Source organism: Eriocheir sinensis, chromosome 69, assembly GCF_024679095.1.
Source record: "Eriocheir sinensis breed Jianghai 21 chromosome 69, ASM2467909v1, whole genome shotgun sequence".
Lineage (NCBI taxonomy): Eukaryota > Metazoa > Arthropoda > Malacostraca > Decapoda > Varunidae > Eriocheir > Eriocheir sinensis.
The window spans coordinates 5,262,848-5,282,216 of NC_066577.1; the positions used below are offsets into that span (position 1 = coordinate 5,262,848).

Consider the following 19,369-nt stretch of genomic DNA (forward strand, 5'->3'; position numbering starts at 1 on the left):
TCAATGCGTTAAGGACTTGTCAAAATCGCGTCAAACCTCAAATTCTCACAGCAATGCATCGATGCAGTAAATAAAGTGAACAGAATGTTGGGCTTCATTAAAATAAACTTTTTATTCAAGAATAAAGATGTAATACTCCCGCTCTACAATAGTTTAGTCAGACCCCACTTGGAATATGCGGTACAGTTTTGGTCTCCCCACCATGCAAAGGACATTGCTAAATTAGAAGGTGTTCAGCGTCGGGCAACAAAAATGATCCCTTCCTTGCGCAACAAATCCTACGAAGAAAGGCTTTCCACCCTTAACATGTTCTCTCTTGAGAAATGTCGCCTCCGAGGAAAACTGATCGAATGTTTTAAAATACTTAATGGTTTCACGAATGTAGACAGATCAACATTGTTTATGATCGATGACACTTTGCGTACGAGGAACAATGCCGTAAAACTCAAATGTTGACAAGTAAATTCAGACTGCATCAAATTTTTCTTCACCAACGTTGTAGTGCGAGAATGGAATAAGCTCCCTCCGTCAGTGGTCCAGTGTAACACGATTGACTCCTTCAAAAACAAGCTTGACCGTCACTTTCTTCAACTTAATATCAACTAGAGTTGAAATGCATCGTTTGGGAGCCTTCTGTAGAATCACTGAGGTTTAAGGACAGACCATGGGGTCTGTGTGGTCTGATGTTCTATGTAAATCTCTCTTCTTCCTGCCCTTTCCCCTCCTTTTTATTTCTCCTCCTCCTCCTCCTCCTCTCTCATCCATTTTTACCTCCTCATCCTCAACCTCCTTATTTGGTTTTCCTTTCCTTCCTTTTTTTCCTTCTTTTTTTTCCTTCTAATTCTCTCTCTCTCTCTCTCTCTCTCTCTCTCTCTCTCTCTCTCTCTCTCTCTCTCTCTCTCTCTCTCTCTCTCTCTCTCTCTCTCTCTCTCTCTCTCTCTCTCTCTCTCCTTCCTTTCCCTTTCTTTCTCTTTACTTTTCCTCTCCTTTCTCCTTCCCTCCTTTTCTTTCCTTCTTTCCTTTCCTTCATCCTACCTTTCTTCCTTTCCTTTCCTTTCTTCTACCCTGCCATTCCTTTCCTTTCCTCTTCCTGTGTTTTCTTTCTCCGCTAACATTTTCACCTCCACCACCACCACCACCACTCACCACCACACCTCCCTTGCAGATGTCCTTCCCAGCCAGCCACACCACCACCACCGCACCACCGCCGGAGAGCACAGCCGGCGGTGGCGAGCGGAAAATCTTCATCAACACCGCACATCTCAGAACGTATGAAGGGAGACTCAAGCTGGGCCATCTGGTGAGTGCGTTCAGCTTAAGTTGGCGTATTAGCCCCGCCCACTTCCCCTTAAGCCCCGCCCCTTTTCCTCTAAGCCCCTCCTCCTTTTTACTTTCATTCTGCTCTCTTTCTCTGTTCTTTTCCTTTCCTTTTTTTCCATATTCTATTTTTTGTTAACTGTGCCTTCTCCTAAGTAGGCCCCACCCTCTTCTCAATAAGTTCCTCCCCCTTCTCAGTAAGCCCCGCCCCCTGTCCTTTAAGCTCCGCCCCTTTTTACTTTCATTCTGCTCTCTTTCTCTGGTCTTTTCCTTTCCTTTTTTTCCATATGCTATTTTTTGTTAACTGTGCCTTCTTCTAAGTAAGCCCCACCCTCTTCTCAATAAGCTCCTCCCCCTTCCCAGTAAGTCCCGCCCCCTTCTCAGTAAGTCCCGCCCCCTTCTCAGTAAGTCCCGCCCCCTTCCCTAGATAAGCCTACTAATGGAGGTTGTAACTGGTGCATGTGTTGAGTGTGTTTAGCTTAAGTTGGCATATAGGCTCCACCCACTTCTGGTAAGCCCCGCCCCCTTTTTCGGTTAGCCCCACCCCCTTCTTGGTTAACTCCTCCCCCTTCTCTTTCCTCTACTCCTTTTCTTCCTTCCTCTCCTTTCCTCTCTTCCCTCTTTTCCTTTATGACTTATCTCCGTACTTTTCCTTTCCTTTCACTCTTTTCCTTCCATCCTTCCCTCCTTTCTTTTCCTTTTCTTCCTTCCTTTCCTTCCCTTTCTGCTTTCTTTTCATTCTTTCTCCTTCCTTCTCTCCTTTCCTTTACTTTCTTCTTTCTTTTCCTTTCTCCCTTCCTTTCCTTTCTGGCTTCTCCGTTCTTTCCCTTCCCTCTCCCTTTCCTTCCCTTTCATCCCCGCCCTATACCTACACTCTCCACCCCTAAGTCTATATACACCAAGTCAAGTCATACGCAGGTTTGTGGGAGGAGACACGGCCGAGGCGTGGTTTATGCGTGACACTGCTTGGAGCCAAACTAGAGAATGTAGAAACAGGGATTTAGAGAAAACGAGGAAAGGCGGACTAATTTAAATCAATCACTTCAACATGCCCTCCCTCACACCCCACACCGCCGTTTGTAGGCATTGGAATTACAGTCACGCAATAGCACAATAAAAAGACATATTTATTCGTCAGTGGCTTGCTTGAACGCGCTGTGATAGAAGGCGAGAATGCACATCCAGAGTGCACACACGGCCCCAACTTTAGTCACCCCTGAACTGGCGGGTATTTTTTTGGGGGGGGCTCCAAGTGACGTCATCCCGCTGCTCCACCCCAAAACCGCCTCCTGCGCGTACCAGTCACAGTTTTGAAGCAGAGTGACTTGACTTGGTGTATATAGACTTAGCTCAACTCTAACCCCAATGCTTCACACCCCCACAGGTCATCGCAGTGCTGGTGTTCATCTCCGTCATGGCCTCGGACTACCCTCGCACCATGCCCGCCAATTGGATCTCTTTCGTCTCCATGGGATGTTTCTGGACAAGCGCTGTGTTGCTCTTCCTGTACCTGATCAACGCTGTGGCCCTGCTGTCTGTCGTTCCCTGGGGAATGCTGGTAAGGAGTGAGGGTTCGGTTCTGTGATTCCAGGCTAACCTTTTTCCTTCATTCCTTTCTCCCTTGCATCATTTTCTTCTTCTTCCTATTGTTCCTTGTCTTCAGTTCTGTGGCCCTGCTGTCTGTCCTGCCTTGGGGAATGCTGGTAAGGAGTGAGGGTTGTTTTGTCCGATTCCAGGCTTCCCTTTTTCCTGCATTCCTTTCTTCCTTGCGTCATTTTCTTCTTCCTATCCTTCCTTGTCTTCAGTTCTGTGGTCTCCCTGTCTGTCCTGCCCTGGGGAATGCTGGTAAGGAGTGAGGGTTGTTTTGTCCGATTCCAGGCTTCCCTTTTTCCTTCATTCCTTTCTTCCTTGCGTCATTTTCTTCTTCTTCCTATCCTTCCTTGTCTTCAGTTCTGTGGTCTCCCTGTCTGTCCTGCCTTGGGGAATGCTGGTAAGGAGTGAGGGTTGTTTTGTCCGATTCCTGGCTAACCTTTTTCCTTCATTCCTTTCTTCCTTGTGTCATTTTCTTCTTCTTCCTATTGTTCCTTGTCTTCAGTGCTGTGGCCTCCCTGTCTGTCCTGCCCTGGGGAATGCTGGTAAGGAGTGAGGGTTGTGTTCTGTGATTCCTGGCTAACCTTTTTCCTTCATTCCTTTCTTCCTTGCGTCATTTTCTTCTTCTTCCTATTGTTCCTTGTCTTCAGTTCTGTGGCCCTGCTGTCTGTCCTGCCCTGGGGAATGCTGGTAAGGAGTGAGGGTTGTGTTCTGTGATTCCTGGCTAACCTTTTTCCTTCATTCCTTTCTTCCTTGCGTCATTTTCTTTTTCTTCCTATCCTTCCTTGTCTTCAGTACTGTGGTCTCCCTGTCTGTCCTGCCCTGGGGAATGCTGGTAAGGAGTGAGGGTTGTGTTCTGTGATTCCTGGCTAACCTTTTTTCCTTCATTCCTTTCTTCCTTGCATCATTTTCTTCTTCTTCCTATTGTTCCTTGTCTTCAGTTCTGTGGCCCTGCTGTCTGTCCTGCCTTGGGGAATGCTGGTAAGGAGTGAGGGTTGTTTTGTCCGATTCCAGGCTTCCCTTTTTCCTGCATTCCTTTCTTCCTTGCGTCATTTTCTTTTTCTTCCTATCGTCCTCTGTTTTCAATGCCATGGCCCTGCTGTCTGTCCTGCCCTGGGGAATGCTGGTAAGGGGTGAACTATTAACCCGGTAGCAGCGACGGGCCAAATTTGTGGCTTTACCGTGTAGCAGCGACGGGCCAAATTTGTGGCTTTACCGTGTAGCAGTGACGGGCCAAATTTGTGGCTTTACCGTGTAGCAGCGACGGGCCAAATTTGTGGCTTTACCGTGTAGCAGCGACGGGCCAAATTTGTGGCTTTACCGTGTAGCAGTGACGGGCCAAATTTGTGGCTTTACCGTGTAGCAGCGACGGGCCAAATTTGTGGCTTTACCGTAGCAGTGACGGCCAAATTTGTGGCTTTACCGTGTAGCAGCGACGGGCCAAATTTGTGGCTTTACCGTGTAGCAGCGATGGGCCAAATTTGTGGCTTTACCGTGTAGCAGCGACGGGCCAAATTTGTGGCTTTACCGTGTAGCAGCGATGGGCCAAATTTGTGGCTTTACCGTGTAGCAGCGATGGGCCAAATTTGTGCCATGATATAAACCCCCCAAAATAGATGATACATAAACTGATCACAAATGCTTTGATATATATTATGAAATGGTTTGTGTGAGGGGTGATTTTTTCTCATTTTTCTCGCTTAGAGGGACCATTAACCCGTGCGCTTCGGCCATGGGAAAGCCAAGGAGTGGCCGAGAAGCGTCAACATTACACTGCATTTTGAGACTAAGAAAAGAACATGGAACGTACATCAGAGTACTCCTCTCACGACCATAAAGCCATTAAAAATATTTACTTATACTCAAACTCCATTCTTTTTGGGTGGTGTTTGTTACAGAATAAACAGTCTTGTGACACATGGCATCTAGCCGAGAGTCGCTTGTTGTCTATTTTAGAGAATTTGACAAGTGATTACTGTATGGATAGCTAATTCAGTCTGCCATGACCTTACAGCACCACCTATGACGATCAATCACCCACCACAGTGACCCAGTTCATGCATGGTGGGTTGCCCTATGCCACCACCGCCTACAATTAGCTTGAATTAGGTCTGCCATTTCAGCGGAGCGACTCGCGGGAGCCCAAAAATGGGTCCACCGATGCTGCCGGGTTAAGTAATGTGATCCCCGCAGCTATGACCGGGTTAAACGTAGACCTTCAATTGAGCTTTTGTTTGGAGGAGTGTTGTATATAAACCATTTTAACTGTAATAATAATAATGATAATTTCTGTGTGCTTGCAGGAGCTTGGGTACAGCTGCCTCTGGACGTTCTTCTGGTTCGTGTCGGGCTGTGTGGCGTCAGACTTCGCCAGCCAAGGGTGAGTGTGTGGAGAGTGCGTTGACATGTGTGAGAGAGGTGAGGTGCTCTTCGTCTCATCAACTCCCCTCTTACTAACAGTCTTCTACCTCTTGAATTCCGCCCTACTGTTGCCTCTCCTTCTATCTTCTATTGATGTTTTCATGCTGACTGCTCCTCTGAACTTGCCTCCCACGGCCCCACTGCGCTCGACTTTCTACTTCTGCTCATCCCTCCTCTGTCCAAATCCCTTCTGCAAGAGTTCACCAGCATCTTCACTCTTTCATCCCTGTGCTGTCCAAATCCCTTATGCAAGAGTTCACCAGCATCTTCACTCTTTCATCCCTGTGCTGTCCAAATCCCTTATGCAAGAGTTAACCAGCATCTTCACTCTTTCATCCCTGTGCTGTCCAAATCCCTTATGCAAGAGTTAACCAGCATCTTCACTCTTTCATCCCTGTGCTGTCCAAATCCCTTATGCAAGAGTTAACCAGCATCTTCACTCTTTCATCCCTGTGCTGTCCAAATCCCTTATGCAAGAGTTTACCAGCATCTTCACTCTTTCATCCCTGTGCTGTCCAAATCCCTTATGCAAGAGTTAACCAGCATCTTCACTCTTTCATCCCTGTGCTGTCCAAATCCCTTATGCAAGAGTTAACCAGCATCTTCACTCTTTCATCCCTGTGCTGTCCAAATCCCTTATGCAAGAGTTAACCAGCATCTTCACTCTTTCATCCCTGTGCTGTCCAAATCCCTTATGCAAGAGTTAACCAGCATCTTCACTCTTTCATCCCTGTGCTGTCCAAATCCCTTATGCAAGAGTTAACCAGCATCTTCATTCTTTCATCCCTGTGCTGTCCAAATCCCTTATGCAAGAGTTTACCAGCATCTTCACTCTTTCATCCCTGTGCTGTCCAAATCCCTTATACAAGAGTTCACCAGCATCTTCACTCTTTCATCCCTGTGCTGTCCAAATCCCTTATGCAAGAGTTAACCAGCATCTTCACTCTTTCATCCCTGTGCTGTCCAAATCCCTTATGCAAGAGTTCGCCAGCATCTTCACTCTTTCATCCCTGTGCTGTCCAAATCCCTTCTGCAAGAGTTCACCAGCATCTTCACTCTTTCATCCCTGTGCTGTCCAAATCCCTTATGCAAGAGTTTACCAGCATCTTCACTCTTTCATCCCTGTGCTGTCCAAATCCCTTATGCAAGAGTTCACCAGCATCTTCACTCTTTCATCCCTGTGCTGTCCAAATCCCTTCTGCAAGAGTTCACCAGCATCTTCACTCTTTCATCCCTGTGCTGTCCAAATCCCTTCTGCAAGAGTTCACCAGCATCTTCACTCTTTCATCCCTGTGCTGTCCAAATCCCTTCTGCAAGAGTTAACCAGCATCTTCACTCTTTCATCCCTGTGCTGTCCAAATCCCTATGCAAGAGTTCACCAGCATCTTCACTCCTTCATCCCTGTGCTGTCCAAATCCCTATGCAAGAGTTCACCAGCATCTTCACTCTTTCATCCCTGTGCTGTCCAAATCCCTTATGCAAGAGTTCACCAGCATCTTCACTCTTTCATCCCTGTGCTGTCCAAATCCCTCATGCAAGAGTTAACCAGCATCTTCACTCTTTCATCCCTGTGCTGTCCAAATCCCTTATGCAAGAGTTCACCAGCATCTTCACTCTTTCATCCCTGTGCTGTCCAAATCCCTTATGCAAGAGTTAACCAGCATCTTCACTCTTTCATCCCTGTGCTGTCCAAATCCCTTATGCAAGAGTTCACCAGCATCTTCACTCTTTCATCCCTGTGCTGTCCAAATCCCTTATGCAAGAGTTCACCAGCATCTTCACTCTTTCATCCCTGTGCTGTCCAAATCCCTTATGCAAGAGTTAACCAGCATCTTCACTCTTTCATCCCTGTGCTGTCCAAATCCCTTATGCAAGAGTTTACCAGCATCTTCACTCTTTCATCCCTGTGCTGTCCAAATCCCTTCTGCAAGAGTTAACCAGCATCTTCACTCTTTCATCCCTGTGCTGTCCAAATCCCTTCTGCAAGAGTTAACCAGCATCTTCACTCTTTCATCCCTGTGCTGTCCAAATCCCTTATGCAAGAGTTAACCAGCATCTTCACTCTTTCATCCCTGTGCTGTCCAAATCCCTTATGCAAGAGTTAACCAGCATCGTCACTCTTTCATCCCTGTGCTGTCCAAATCCCTTATGCAAGAGTTTACCACCGTCTTCACTCTTTCATCCCTGTGCTGTCCAAATCCCTCATGCAAGAGTTAACCAGCATCGTCACTCTTTCATCCCTGTGCTGTCCAAATCCCTTATGCAAGAGTTTACCAGCATCTTCACTCTTTCATCCCTGTGCTGTCCAAATTCCTTATGCAAGAGTTAACCAGCATCTTCACTCTTTCATCCCTGTGCTGTCCAAATCCCTTATGCAAGAGTTAACCAGCATCTTCACTCTTTCATCCCTGTGCTGTCCAAATCCCTTATGCATGAGTTAACCAGGATCTTCACTCTTTCATCCCTGTGTTGTCCAAATCCCTTATGCATGAGTTAACCAGCATCGTCACTCTTTCATCCTTTTCACTGGTAAACTATGGAACCCTTTTCTGTCCAAACTGCTCTTGCTGTCTTCTTTTTCTTCCTCTTTTTGTGTCGAGCTGTTTTCTTTCTTCCTCTTTTTTTGTTACTTAAAAAACGTGTAAACGAAACTCGCGTAAATTGAGAGTTACCTGTATATATCAACGCATTTGTGATCTGTTTATGCATCATCTATCTTGGGGGGTTTATATCATGGCACAAATTTGGCCCGTCGCTGCTACCAGGTTAAAGGCTCCTCTAAGCAAATTAAAAAAATCACCCCTCACACACATTTCATAATATATATCAACGCATTTGTGATGAGCTTATGCATCATCTATTTTTTGGGGGTTTATATCATGGCACAAATTTGGCCCGTCGCTGCTACCAGGTTAAAGGCTCCTCTAAGCAAATTTTAAAAAATCACCCCTAACACACATTTCATAATATATATCAACGCATTTGTGATCTGTTTATGCATCATCTATTTTTTGGGGGTTATATCATGGCACAAATTTGGCCCGTCGCTGCTACCGGGTTAAAGGCGAATTAAAAAAATCATCACTCACACACATTTCATAATATATATAAACACACTTGTGATCTGTTTATGTATCATCTATTTTTGGGAGTTTCTATCATGGCACAAATTTGGCCCGTCGCTGCCATCGGAGTAAACAGCTTCTTCCGTTCCAGCGCGGGTGACGCCTTTGCAGTCGCTGCTTTCTTCAGCTTCCTGGCCATGATCATTTTTGGCCTCAACGCCTTCCTGTTCTATAAGAAGTGGAGGGAGGGAGCGCTGTCCACCACCCAGCCACCCCGCACCACCACCACCACCACCACGACAACCAGCAACACCTCAAACATCGGTGGCGGGCCGGCTACCATCACCACCACCAATTCCGCAACCGTACAGAAATATTAGACCCTGATTTGACTGTTGGTGTAATTCTTCGGTTGTTTTGATGTTGTATATTTTTTGCATTTAACTTTTGGTGGTGGGCCCGCTACCACCACCATCACCACCACCATTTCCGCAACCGTACAGAAATATTAGACCCTGATTTGACTTTTGGTGTAATTCTTCGGTTGTTTTGATTTTGTATATTTTTTTGCATTTTCCTTTCTCTCTCTCTCTCTCTCTCTCTCTCTCTCTCTCTCTCTCTCTCTCTCTCTCTCTCTCTCTCTCTCTCTCTCTCTCTCTCTCTCTCTCTCTTTATTTGTGTTTTTTTTGTGTTTTTGTCTTCGTTTTCAGAATGTACGGAACCTGATTTGATATTTCCGCTCCCTTGTCTTCATTTTCTTCGCTGTTTATTCTGCTAACTTTTTCTTCATTTCCATTTTTCTTCTTTGTTTTCCATTGATTTGTTCTTTCTTTTTTTTTTTCCTGGATTCACATAATTTTTTTTCTTCTATTTTCCTTTCTTCTTTTCTTCCTTGTGTGCCGTCATCCGTTTTCTTCTTTTTCTTCCTATCTTCATTTATTTTCTTCCTTGTCTTGTTATCCTTTTTCTTCTTCCTTGTCTTCCATTCTTCATTTTCTTCCTTGTTTTGTTATAATTTTTCTTCTTCCTTGTCTTCCATCCTTCATTTTCTTCCTTGTTTTGTCATCCTTTTTCTTCTACCTTGTCTTCCATTCCTCCTCTGGCTGCCCTTCCCCTCGTGGTAGCACAGCAGCGAGGGTGTTGTTGTTGTTGTTGAGTAGCGTGGCAGCGTGGGTACTGTATTGTTGTTCAAGTGGCGCGCGGGAAGAACTGAGCTCAGCTGTGTGGCCGCGGCGCCGTGTGAGTCCGGTTGCGGGAGACATCTGGTGGACACTCCATAAAATATCGCTGCTGTGCTACCACGAGGGGAAGGGCAGCCAGAGGAGGAACCACGAGAGGGAGAGGAGTCAGAGTGATACAGTAGGCAATAAAGGTACAAACCTACCTCTTGTTGGATTTACATTGTTTTTGATTTACGCGACCTCTTCAAGGACACAATACTCGCGTAAGTCGGGAGTTACCTGTACAAGAAGGGAGTGTAGTCAGGGGGTATTGGACACTTCTTTGCCACGGTCATCCCTCGGGAGCATCACTGAGGTAGACAGACAGAACAATCTCTCATCAATTCAACATTCCACTAACATTATGTATAGCCTGTATTTTTATATGTCTTGACACCTCAGTTCACCTGTTTGACCGTGGACTGTTTTGTGACGCTGGTGACAGTCTTACGCGCCTTCTGCACATTGAACGGGAAAAGCACCCAAGAAAACCCAGTCATTCGTCTCTGTGGCCTATGAAAAGTTGTAATGCGAGCCTGACACGTTTAACCAGTGCGCTACGATTGGCATGGATTTGGCCCTCACTGGTAGCCTGGTAACATACACTCCCAGGTCTTTCTCTGCCTCTGTGGTGGATAGTGGAGTGTTTCCCATGTGGTATTGGTGTGCTGGATATCCCTTCACTGGTAGCCTGGTAACATACGCTCCCAGGTCTTTCTCTGCCTCTGTGGTGGATAGTGGAGTGTTTCCCATGTGGTATTGGTGTGCTGGATATCCCTTCACTGGTAGCCTGGTAACATACACTCCCAGGTCTTTCTCTGCCTCTGTGGTGGATAGTGGAGTGTTTCCCATGTGGTATTGGTGTGCTGGATATCCCTTCACTGGTAGCCTGGTAACATACACTCCCAGGTCTTTCTCTGCCTCTGTGGTGGATAGTGGAGTGTTTCCCATGTGGTATTGGTGTGCTGGATATCCCTTCACTGGTAGCCTGGTAACATACACTCCCAGGTCTTTCTTTGCCTCTGTGGTGGAGAGTGGAGTGTTTCCCATGTGGTATTGGTGTGCTGGATATCCCTTCACTGGTAGCCTGGTAACATACACTCCCAGGTCTTTCTCTGCCTCTATGGTGGATAGTGGAGTGTTTCCCATGTGGTATTGGTGTGCTGGATATCCCTTCACTGGTAGCCTGGTAACATACACTCCCAGGTCCTTCTCTGCCTCTGTGGTGGATGGTGGAGTGTTTCCCATGTGGTATTGGTGTGCTGGATATCCCCTCCCAAGGCGCAGGACTTTACATTTTTCTTCATTGAATTGTAACAACCACTTTTTGTTCCATTCCTGTAGCTTGGTGAGGTCTGACTGTAGGAAATCTGCAGTTAAGGGGCTAAGAATGTGGACCTACGCAATTATGTAACAAAATATTTATTCCCAAGATATTCCCAAACAAGGTGTGAGGTAGATAGATTACTAAGTTAATAAATCAACATTAATTTGTATAGATTATATGCCATAACCAAAGTTGGAAAGTTTGGTTTAGTGGGCGCAACATCTGTGGTCATATGCCGGAGAGAGACAGGAGGGGAAGGAATTATAGGAGAAGGGAACAGACCCCAGGCGACGGGACACAACCCCCAATTAATACCTGGTACCCATTCACTGCTGGAGGGCAGACAGGGGCGTAGGGTATCGGAAAAGCCGCCCAAATTTTTCCACTCCGCCTGGGAATTGAACCCGGGCTCTCTTGCTTGTGAGCCGAGTGTGCTAACCACTGCACCATGAAGCCCCCGATGCCATAACCAAAGCAAATAATTATGTTTTCAGCAAAATCAATGAGGGTAATAATAATAATAATAATAAAAATAATGCATATGTTTGTGTAATAATGTAACTGGGCCAATGTTCATGTAGAGTATATATACATCACACATTAGTATTTCATCTTTCACCAGTATAAATTGCATCCTTGTCTTTCCTCTTTTCCTCACCAGCAGCTTGGCACCCTGAACATGGCCCACTGATATATGACAACATTATAAAGCCTTGCAAAACTCACATCAGAGGAGTGTGGGCGTGATAGCAAGCCGTGAGTCGTGCCGTGCCGTGCCGTGCCGTGAGTCGTGCCGTGCCGTGCCGTGCCGTGAGTCGTGCCGTGCCGTGTCGTGCCGTGAGTCGTGCCGTGCCGTGCCGTGAGTCGTGCCGTGCCGTGAGTCGTGCCGTGCCGTGTCGTGCCGTGAGTCGTGCCGTGCCGTGCCGTGAGTCGTGCCGTGCCGTGCCGTGCTGTGTCCGCCTCTAATGATCAGTTCAGCCAACGCGTGCCACAAATCCGCATGCACTGGCCCATTCAGAGGCGGCCGCTGTGTATATATTTAAGACTCCTTCAGCAAGAAACATTTACTCTCTTCTTGACACAAACTACAATTTTGCTTATTTTTATCAATTACCATTTTCATCTCTGTTCACTACACCTCAGCTATGTGTGTGCATGGTTTCGTAACATTCATTTAGACAGAGTTTTATAGTATATATAATTCCATTTTACTAACCATACAACTCCTTCCTGCCAATATATGATAAATATGTTAATAATAATAAAATAGTATGTAATGTTGGTACTTTGTTTGTCTGTCCTTTTTGTTTTAATCCTACAAAGCCAAGTTTACAGCAGCAGGTCAAGCAGACTCACACAAACAGTGGCAGGACCCAACACCTTACGTCTATCAGCCAGCTGCGTCACATCGGGGGGCAGCCACTCCCCCCAGCACAGTGTCATGGAGATGGATCCCTCCCCTCAAATAACATGACTTTTTACCAGCTGCTCAGGTGTTGAACCCGTACCCTGAGACACCGGGCGGCCACTCAAGCGTCAGGCCAAGGAGTACAGAATCGGTTTAAAGTTTCCTTCGGTGAACAGTAACCATAACAAGGCCATGGCTGCATCACACGTTTATTGTGGTAGTTTCATTTTAGTTAACCCGGTGGTAGCTGCGGGGATCATGTTTCCTAATGGTCCCTCTAGGCGAGAAAAATGAGAGAAAATCACCCCTCACACAAACCATTTCATAATACATATTGAAGCATTTGTGATCAGTTTATGCATCATCTATTTTGGGGGGGTTAAAATCATGGCACAAATTTGGCCCGTCACTGCTACACGGTAAAGTCACAAATTTGGCCCGTCGCTGCTACACGGTAAAGCCACAAATTTGGCCCGTCACTGCTACACGGTAAAGCCACAAATTTGGCCTGTCGCTGCTACACGGTAAAGTCACAAATTTGGCCTGTCGCTGCTACACGGTAAAGCCACAAATTTGGCCTGGCGCTGCTACACGGTAAAGCCACAAATTTGGCCTGGCGCTGATACACGGTAAAGCCACAAATTTGGCCTGTCTGCTACACGGTAAAGTCACAAATTTGGCCTGTCGCTGCTACACGGTAAAGCCACAAATTTGGCCTGGCGCTGCTACACGGTAAAGCCACAAATTTGGCCTGTCGCTGCTACACGGTAAAGCCACAAATTTGGCCTGTCGCTGCTACACGGTAAAGTCACAAATTTGGCCTGTCGCTGCTACACGGTAAAGCCACAAATTTGGCCTGGCGCTGCTACACGGTAAAGTCACAAATTTGGCCCGTCGCTGCTACACGGTAAACCCACAAATTTGGCCCGTCGCTGCTACACGGTAAAGCCACAAATTTGGCCTGGCGCTGCTACACGGTAAAGTCACAAATTTGGCCCGTCGCTGCTACACGGTAAAGCCACAAATTTGGCCCGTCGCTGCTACACGGTAAACCCACAAATTTGGCCTGGCGCTGCTACACGGTAAAGTCACAAATTTGGCCCGTCGCTGCTATTGGGTTAATCAGGGTATCATATGGGTTCTTGGGGTGTCACAAAGGTTCACTGAGGCATCATCTGGGACCACTGGGGTATTCTTGGGTTCTTCGGGTATCAACGGGATTTTACTGAGGTCATATCAATGGGCTCTAACGATACCCCAATGATATCAAATGATGTCCATACGAACCCAATGATGTGTCGTATATAAGATGGTAACTATGATGGTGAGTCGCGCCTACGATGTGTTGTATGGTAACATTTTCTTTTTTTTTTTTTTTACATCTTGGCCTATTGCGTCGGTCCAAGGCTTCTTCCCGGTGGGGCCTGATGGTCGGCCCAGCCCATTCTGGCGCAGGCGAGTGTTTATAGTGGCGCCATCTTGCATTGGCTCATGCTGCCCTCCCGGAGCTCATCTTTAATCCTAGAATCTAGAGTCCGGGTTGATGGGTGGTCTTCTGGACAGCATGTGGGTAGTTTTAAGCCACTCGGCGGCGGCTGAAAAATCCCAGCTTGGTGGCACCGGGCGGGGATTGAACTCACGTCCTCCTGAACGCGGCGCCGTCACGCTATCCGTTCAGCCACCGCCTCCCCAAATGACAGATAAGATAGTAACGGTAGGAAATGTATGTGAGGAGTTAGGAGGAAGTGTGGTGGGGCGGCGATGGGCGCGTCAGAATCCCTGAGTCAGCGCGTAGACGCCGAACTCAGCTTAATCGTCAAATTATCAAGAACAGTGAATGATGTCATGCCTGACCAGCGTTGCCAGATTATCGTATTCAACACATTGTATTTATCATTTTTAAGCCTCAAACTCTTGTACCTGCACAAATAACGATAGAAAATTAAAGTTAGCGTTAAAGCTGTTAATTATTGATGCTCTTTTTTTTCCTTTTTGCCATAGTTATCGGTCCGAAATTACGAAAAATCAATGCGATGAGTACGATAATTTGGTAACGCTGTGCCTGACCCATTCTGTGTGTGTGTGTGTGTGTGTGTGTGTGTGTGTGTGCGTGTGCGTGTGTGTGTGTGTGCGTGTGTGTGTGTGTGTGTGTCGCAACAATACGACACGGGGGAAGAGGAAAAAGAAGAGAGAGAGAGAGAGAGAGAGAGAGAGAATGACGTAAGTGAAATATGTCAACACTGCCGTAGAGTGATGACGTGTAGCCGAGAATGTGTGATTCAGCACGACCTGATCACAGTTCCGTGGGTGTGTTTGGCGGCACGCTGGGCATGGCCGGATTATCCTATACGCCAAGTACCCGGGCATGGCGTAGGGCCCCAGCACTGAGGGGCCCACAAAACCTGATAGACCCGACCCATAATTGGCCCCCACATAATGGAAATCCCGGAAATGCCTGTGGCCGCAGGGAGATCAGTTTGCTTCGTTGGACTGGTGATCGAAAAAAAAAAAAATAGATAAAATAAAATAGCGAAAACTTGTTTGGGTTAGCAACACACGTCAACAACAGTGCTTGCAATTTCTTTGAACTTGTGCAGGAATTATATGCATATTCAGTTGGATCAACAAAGCGCTGGAATTTACTAACAAAGGGATTGTCACCTAATGAAAATGGTAGAATTCTAGCCCTAAGAATATTATCTATCTTCCACAAGTTGGCATTTCCAAATTCCATTCTGAATCAGTGAAAGCTCTGCACTTAAACTACTCGATCTAGCATCTATGTTAAATGAAATTGCAGACAACGGAACGGAACTAAAAGGAGAAGCTCGACTTGCTGCATCAGTTTTTGCAGAGAATATTTATGTGCCTTCTTGAAAATGCATGTATGTGTGTTCTGTGGAACAAGATCCTCCAGCGCTTTCATAAAGCTAGTACTCTTCTCCAAAGCACTAATACTGATATCAACATGGTTGTATCAGTGTTTCTATCACTTGAAAGTTTTGTTGCTGAGCTTCGTGGTCAATTTGATGAACTGGAGAATGATGCAAAAAAATCTCACGGAAAATGTTCAGCAAGTATATGTATCGGAAAAGGTACGGAGGAGAAGACGGCGGCGTCAAGCTGATGATTCTGCTGAGCCTGATGCAGATCTTCAAGATGCACAAAAATTCCCTGTACAGAGTTTTGTTGTCATCATTGACAAGTTACATGCAAGTTTAGCTCAACGTCGCCAGGCTTATCACAAGATATCTGACGACTTTGCCTTTAACAAGTCATTGAGGGAGAATGATAGCCTGCTGCACAGCTGAGAGTTGATGTATCCAGCTTGGTGAAAAAATACATCAATGACTTGGAACCCCACTGCGAGGATGAATTTGTAACATTCTCAGAATTTGTAACCCATTTGAAGTTGGATCGTGATCCTCATGTCCTGTTAAAATACTTCAGGAAGAATCCAGTTGTAGAGTCAACATTTGCCAATGTTTCAACTGCTCTGCGACTGTTCTTAACATTACCAGTCACAGTCTGCGAAGGTGAACGTTCATTTTCCAAACTGTCTTTGATCAAAAACAGATTTCGTTCAACAATGACTCAAAAACGACTGAATGCTTTGTCTGTTATGTCAATTGAAAATGATGTCACCTCCTCAATGACATTTGAAGCCATCATTGAACAGTTTTCACAAGAGAAATCAAGAAAACGGGCCTTGGTGTAGCTGCTATAGTTACCTATGTATGCTGCTAATACAGAATATAAAGAAAATAAAGATAATGACAATCTGAATGAAGTATACTGTATCATTAATTCATTCTGATGTTTCAATAAAAATATGAAATTTTCCAAATCTTGCCTAATTTATTCAATGGGGGCCCAAAACTGTGGGTGGCGTACGTAGGGCCCAATGCAAGCTTAATCCGGGCCTGACGCCGGGGCTGGTTCACGTGCATGGACTCACAGCCAAAATAACCCATCAGTTCACTCAGTAACAAACCATCTCCCCTGAAAATGGACATGACGGAGCGGTGCATTGTGGGCCAAACAACTGAGCATCGCTGACGTCACGATCCTCTCTCTCCACAGTGCAAACCCGCGGGTGCCCACTGCGAGGGAGGGCGTGTCTGTGTTTGCGTCTGTGGCGTTGCGTGCGTGTGTGTGCGTGTGCCGGCGGCGGTGACTACCTTGGCGTTGCGTGCGCGTGTGTGTGTGTGTGTCCTGAGTCCTGTAGCGGCCGTCGGGAGGGTGAAGGCGGCCCAAGCACTGCGTTCAAGGTGAGTCTGAGTGGGCGTGTTGGGTTCGGGCAGGAAGGACCTCGGCGCTGGCAAAGAGAACAAGCTCGTTAGGATCAATTAAGGTCACCCGTATCTCATTCTCCTTCCCTCGGCGTTCAGGTCTTCTTTGTCTAAGTCTATATATACCAAGTCAAGTCACTCTGCTTCAAAACTGCGACCGGTACGCGCAGGAGGCGGTTTTGGGGCGGAGCAGCGGAATGACGTCACTAGGAGCCAAAAAAAAAAAAAAAATACCCGCCAGTTCAGGGGTGACTAAAGTTGGGGCCGTGTGTGCACTTTGGATGTGCATTCTCGCCTTCTTTCACAGCGCGTTCAGGCAAGCCACTGACGAAAAAATATGTCTTTTTATTGTGCTATTGCGTGACTGTAATTTCAATGCCTACAAACGGCGGTGTGGGGTGTGAGGGAGGGCATGTTGAAGTGATTGATTTAAATTAGTCCGCCTTTCCTCGTTGTCTCTAAATCCCTGTTTCTACATTCTCTAGTTTGGCTCCAAGCAGTGTCACGCATAAGCCACGCCTCGGCCGTGTCTCCTCCCACAAACCTGCGTATGACTTGACTTGGTGTATATAGACTTAGCAGACAGACACGAGACAGCGGAGAGACGGGAAGGGTGACAGGCCAATTTTAGAAGTACACTCAGTTCAAATTAATAACACTCCTGAAGCCAAGCACCGCCCCGCCACGATTTCTTTGAACTAGCAATGTCTCCTTCCTGGCTCACTCACTGCTCGGCCCCACTCTGCCCTCACGACAACCCCTCCATCCTCCCTCTCTCCTCCTTCCCCTCCCCCCTACTCTCCTTCTCTCCCTCCTCCTCCTCTTCCCCCCTCCCTCCCTCCTGCCTACGATCACAATGCTTATGCTTCAAGGCCGTGTTTCAGAAGGGGAGCTTATGTGAACCAGAAATAGTACTTGCTCTAATGGCTTTCGGGGAGTCTATCGTGTTGACCATTTGCATAACTACCTGAAGCACGTTGATTAAACAAGTCGTTGAGCTAACAAGTCGTTGACCCTCTTCCCTCCCTCCCTTCCCTCCTCCTCCTCCTCCTCCTTTCCGTCTCTCGTGTTCCCTCCATTTCTTCCTTCCCTTCCCTTCCTCTCCCCTTCCCTTCGTCTCCCTTCCCTTCCCTTCCCTTCCCTTCCCTTTCTCTCCCTTCTCTTCCCTTCCCTTCCCTTCCCTTCCATTCCTCTCCCTTCCCTTCCCTTCCTCTCCCTTCCCTTCCCTTCCATTCCTCTCCCTTCCCTTCCCTTCCCTTCCCATCCTCTCCCTTCCCTTCCCTTCCTTCCTTCCTTCCTTTCTCTCCTTCCCTTCCCATCTCTTCCCTTCCCTTCCATTCCTCTCCTTCCCCTCCTTCCCTTCCCTTCCTTTCTCCCTTCTCTTCCTTTCCTTCCCTTCCATTCCTCTCCCTTCCCTTCCCTTCTCGTCCCTTTCTCTTCCTTTCTTCCATCTCCCACCTCCTCCACCATTTCCTCTCTCTCCAATTTCCTATTTCATCTTCTTCCTTCCCTCTCTTTCCTCTCCTTTCCTCTCCCTTCCCCTTCCCTTCTCTTCCTTTATCACTCTCCCACTCCCCTCTCTCCCCATCTTTACTCCCTCTCCTCTGTTCCCCTCTCTCTCTCTCTCTCTCTCTCTCTCTCTCTCTCTCTCTCTCTCTCTCTCTCTCTCTCTCTCTCTCTCTCTCTCTCTCTGTTCCGTTCTCTTCTTGTCATTACATTTTTTCAGGGTAACTTTTATGAACTACTGTGAAAATGTTTTCTTGGGGTTTAAATTCCTTGGGGTTTGAATTCCTTGGGGTTTAAAATCCTTGGGGTTTAAATTCCTTGGGGTTTGAATTCCTTGGGGTTCAAAATCCTTGGGGTTTAAATTCCTTGGGGTTTGAATTCCTTGGGGTTCAAAATCCTTGGGGTTTAAATTCCTTGGGGTTTGAATTCCTTGGGGTTTAAAATCCTTGGGGTTTAAATTCCTTGGGGTTTGAATTCCTTGGGGTTCAAAATCCTTGGGGTTTAAATTCCTTGGGGTTTGAATTCCTTGGGGTTCAAAATCCTTGGGGTTTAAATTCCTTGGGGTTTGAATTCCTTGTTTTCATTCTGCATTTGTTTTGAAACAAATAAATATTGAATGACGAAAAAATTATGGTTTTCTTATGGTTTAATTACCGTTTTATACACAAAGTTATGGTCTCAACGCGAAATCTTATGGCAAGACACCACAGCAGCTTGGCCGGTATTTATTTATTTATTTATTTATTTTTTTTTACAGCAAAGGAGACAGTTCAAGGGCACACAAAAAGCAAACATTAATAAAAAAAAGCCCGCTACTCACTGCTCCTAAAAAGAAAGAGGTGGCCGAAAGATAGGTCAGTTTCGGGAGGAGAGGTGTCCTGATTCCCTTCTCTTGAAAGAGTTTAAGTCGTATGCAGATAACTAACTTTTTAACGATAGCAAATGAAAGAAATAAATACTACTACAACCGGATGACGATGACGAGCGCCACCCACACCCTTTAATATTTTCCTTATAGTATCCTTGTAGTTCTGTTACTTTATTTATTTATTTCTTTTACGTGTAGCCTTCAGCGCCGGTAGGCTTGCTTGAGGGGCCTGGATGGTAGTCGACCCCAGCCCGTCATGGCGCAGGCAAGTGTTTATAGTGGCGCCATCTTCTCTTGGCTCATGCTGCCCCCCGGAACTCCTTGATTCACTTGGACGGTTTCCTCTAGAGTCCGG

The 19,369-nt window shown here is 46.5% G+C and overlaps 1 protein-coding gene across 6 annotated transcripts in view; it reads left to right on the top strand.

The window, feature by feature from the left end:
- The window catches only part of LOC126988450 (plasmolipin-like), a 15,009-nt gene extending 2,788 nt beyond the window's left edge, over positions 1–12,221 (top strand). The window contains exons 2-7 of one of the 6 annotated variants that reach the window (XM_050846571.1): positions 1,166–1,300; positions 2,702–2,875; positions 5,211–5,287; positions 8,545–10,621; positions 10,721–11,777; positions 11,849–12,221. In XM_050846571.1, coding sequence (XP_050702528.1) covers positions 1,166–1,300; positions 2,702–2,875; positions 5,211–5,287; positions 8,545–8,773 — 615 coding nt within the window. In that variant the 3' untranslated portion in view covers positions 8,774–10,621; positions 10,721–11,777; positions 11,849–12,221. The remainder of the gene's footprint in view (positions 1–1,165; positions 1,301–2,701; positions 2,876–5,210; positions 5,288–8,544; positions 10,622–10,720; positions 11,778–11,848) is intronic. The other 5 variants (XM_050846572.1, XM_050846573.1, XM_050846576.1 and 2 more) reach the window with 5 other exon arrangements.
- The last annotated feature ends 7,148 nt before the right edge of the window (positions 12,222–19,369 follow it).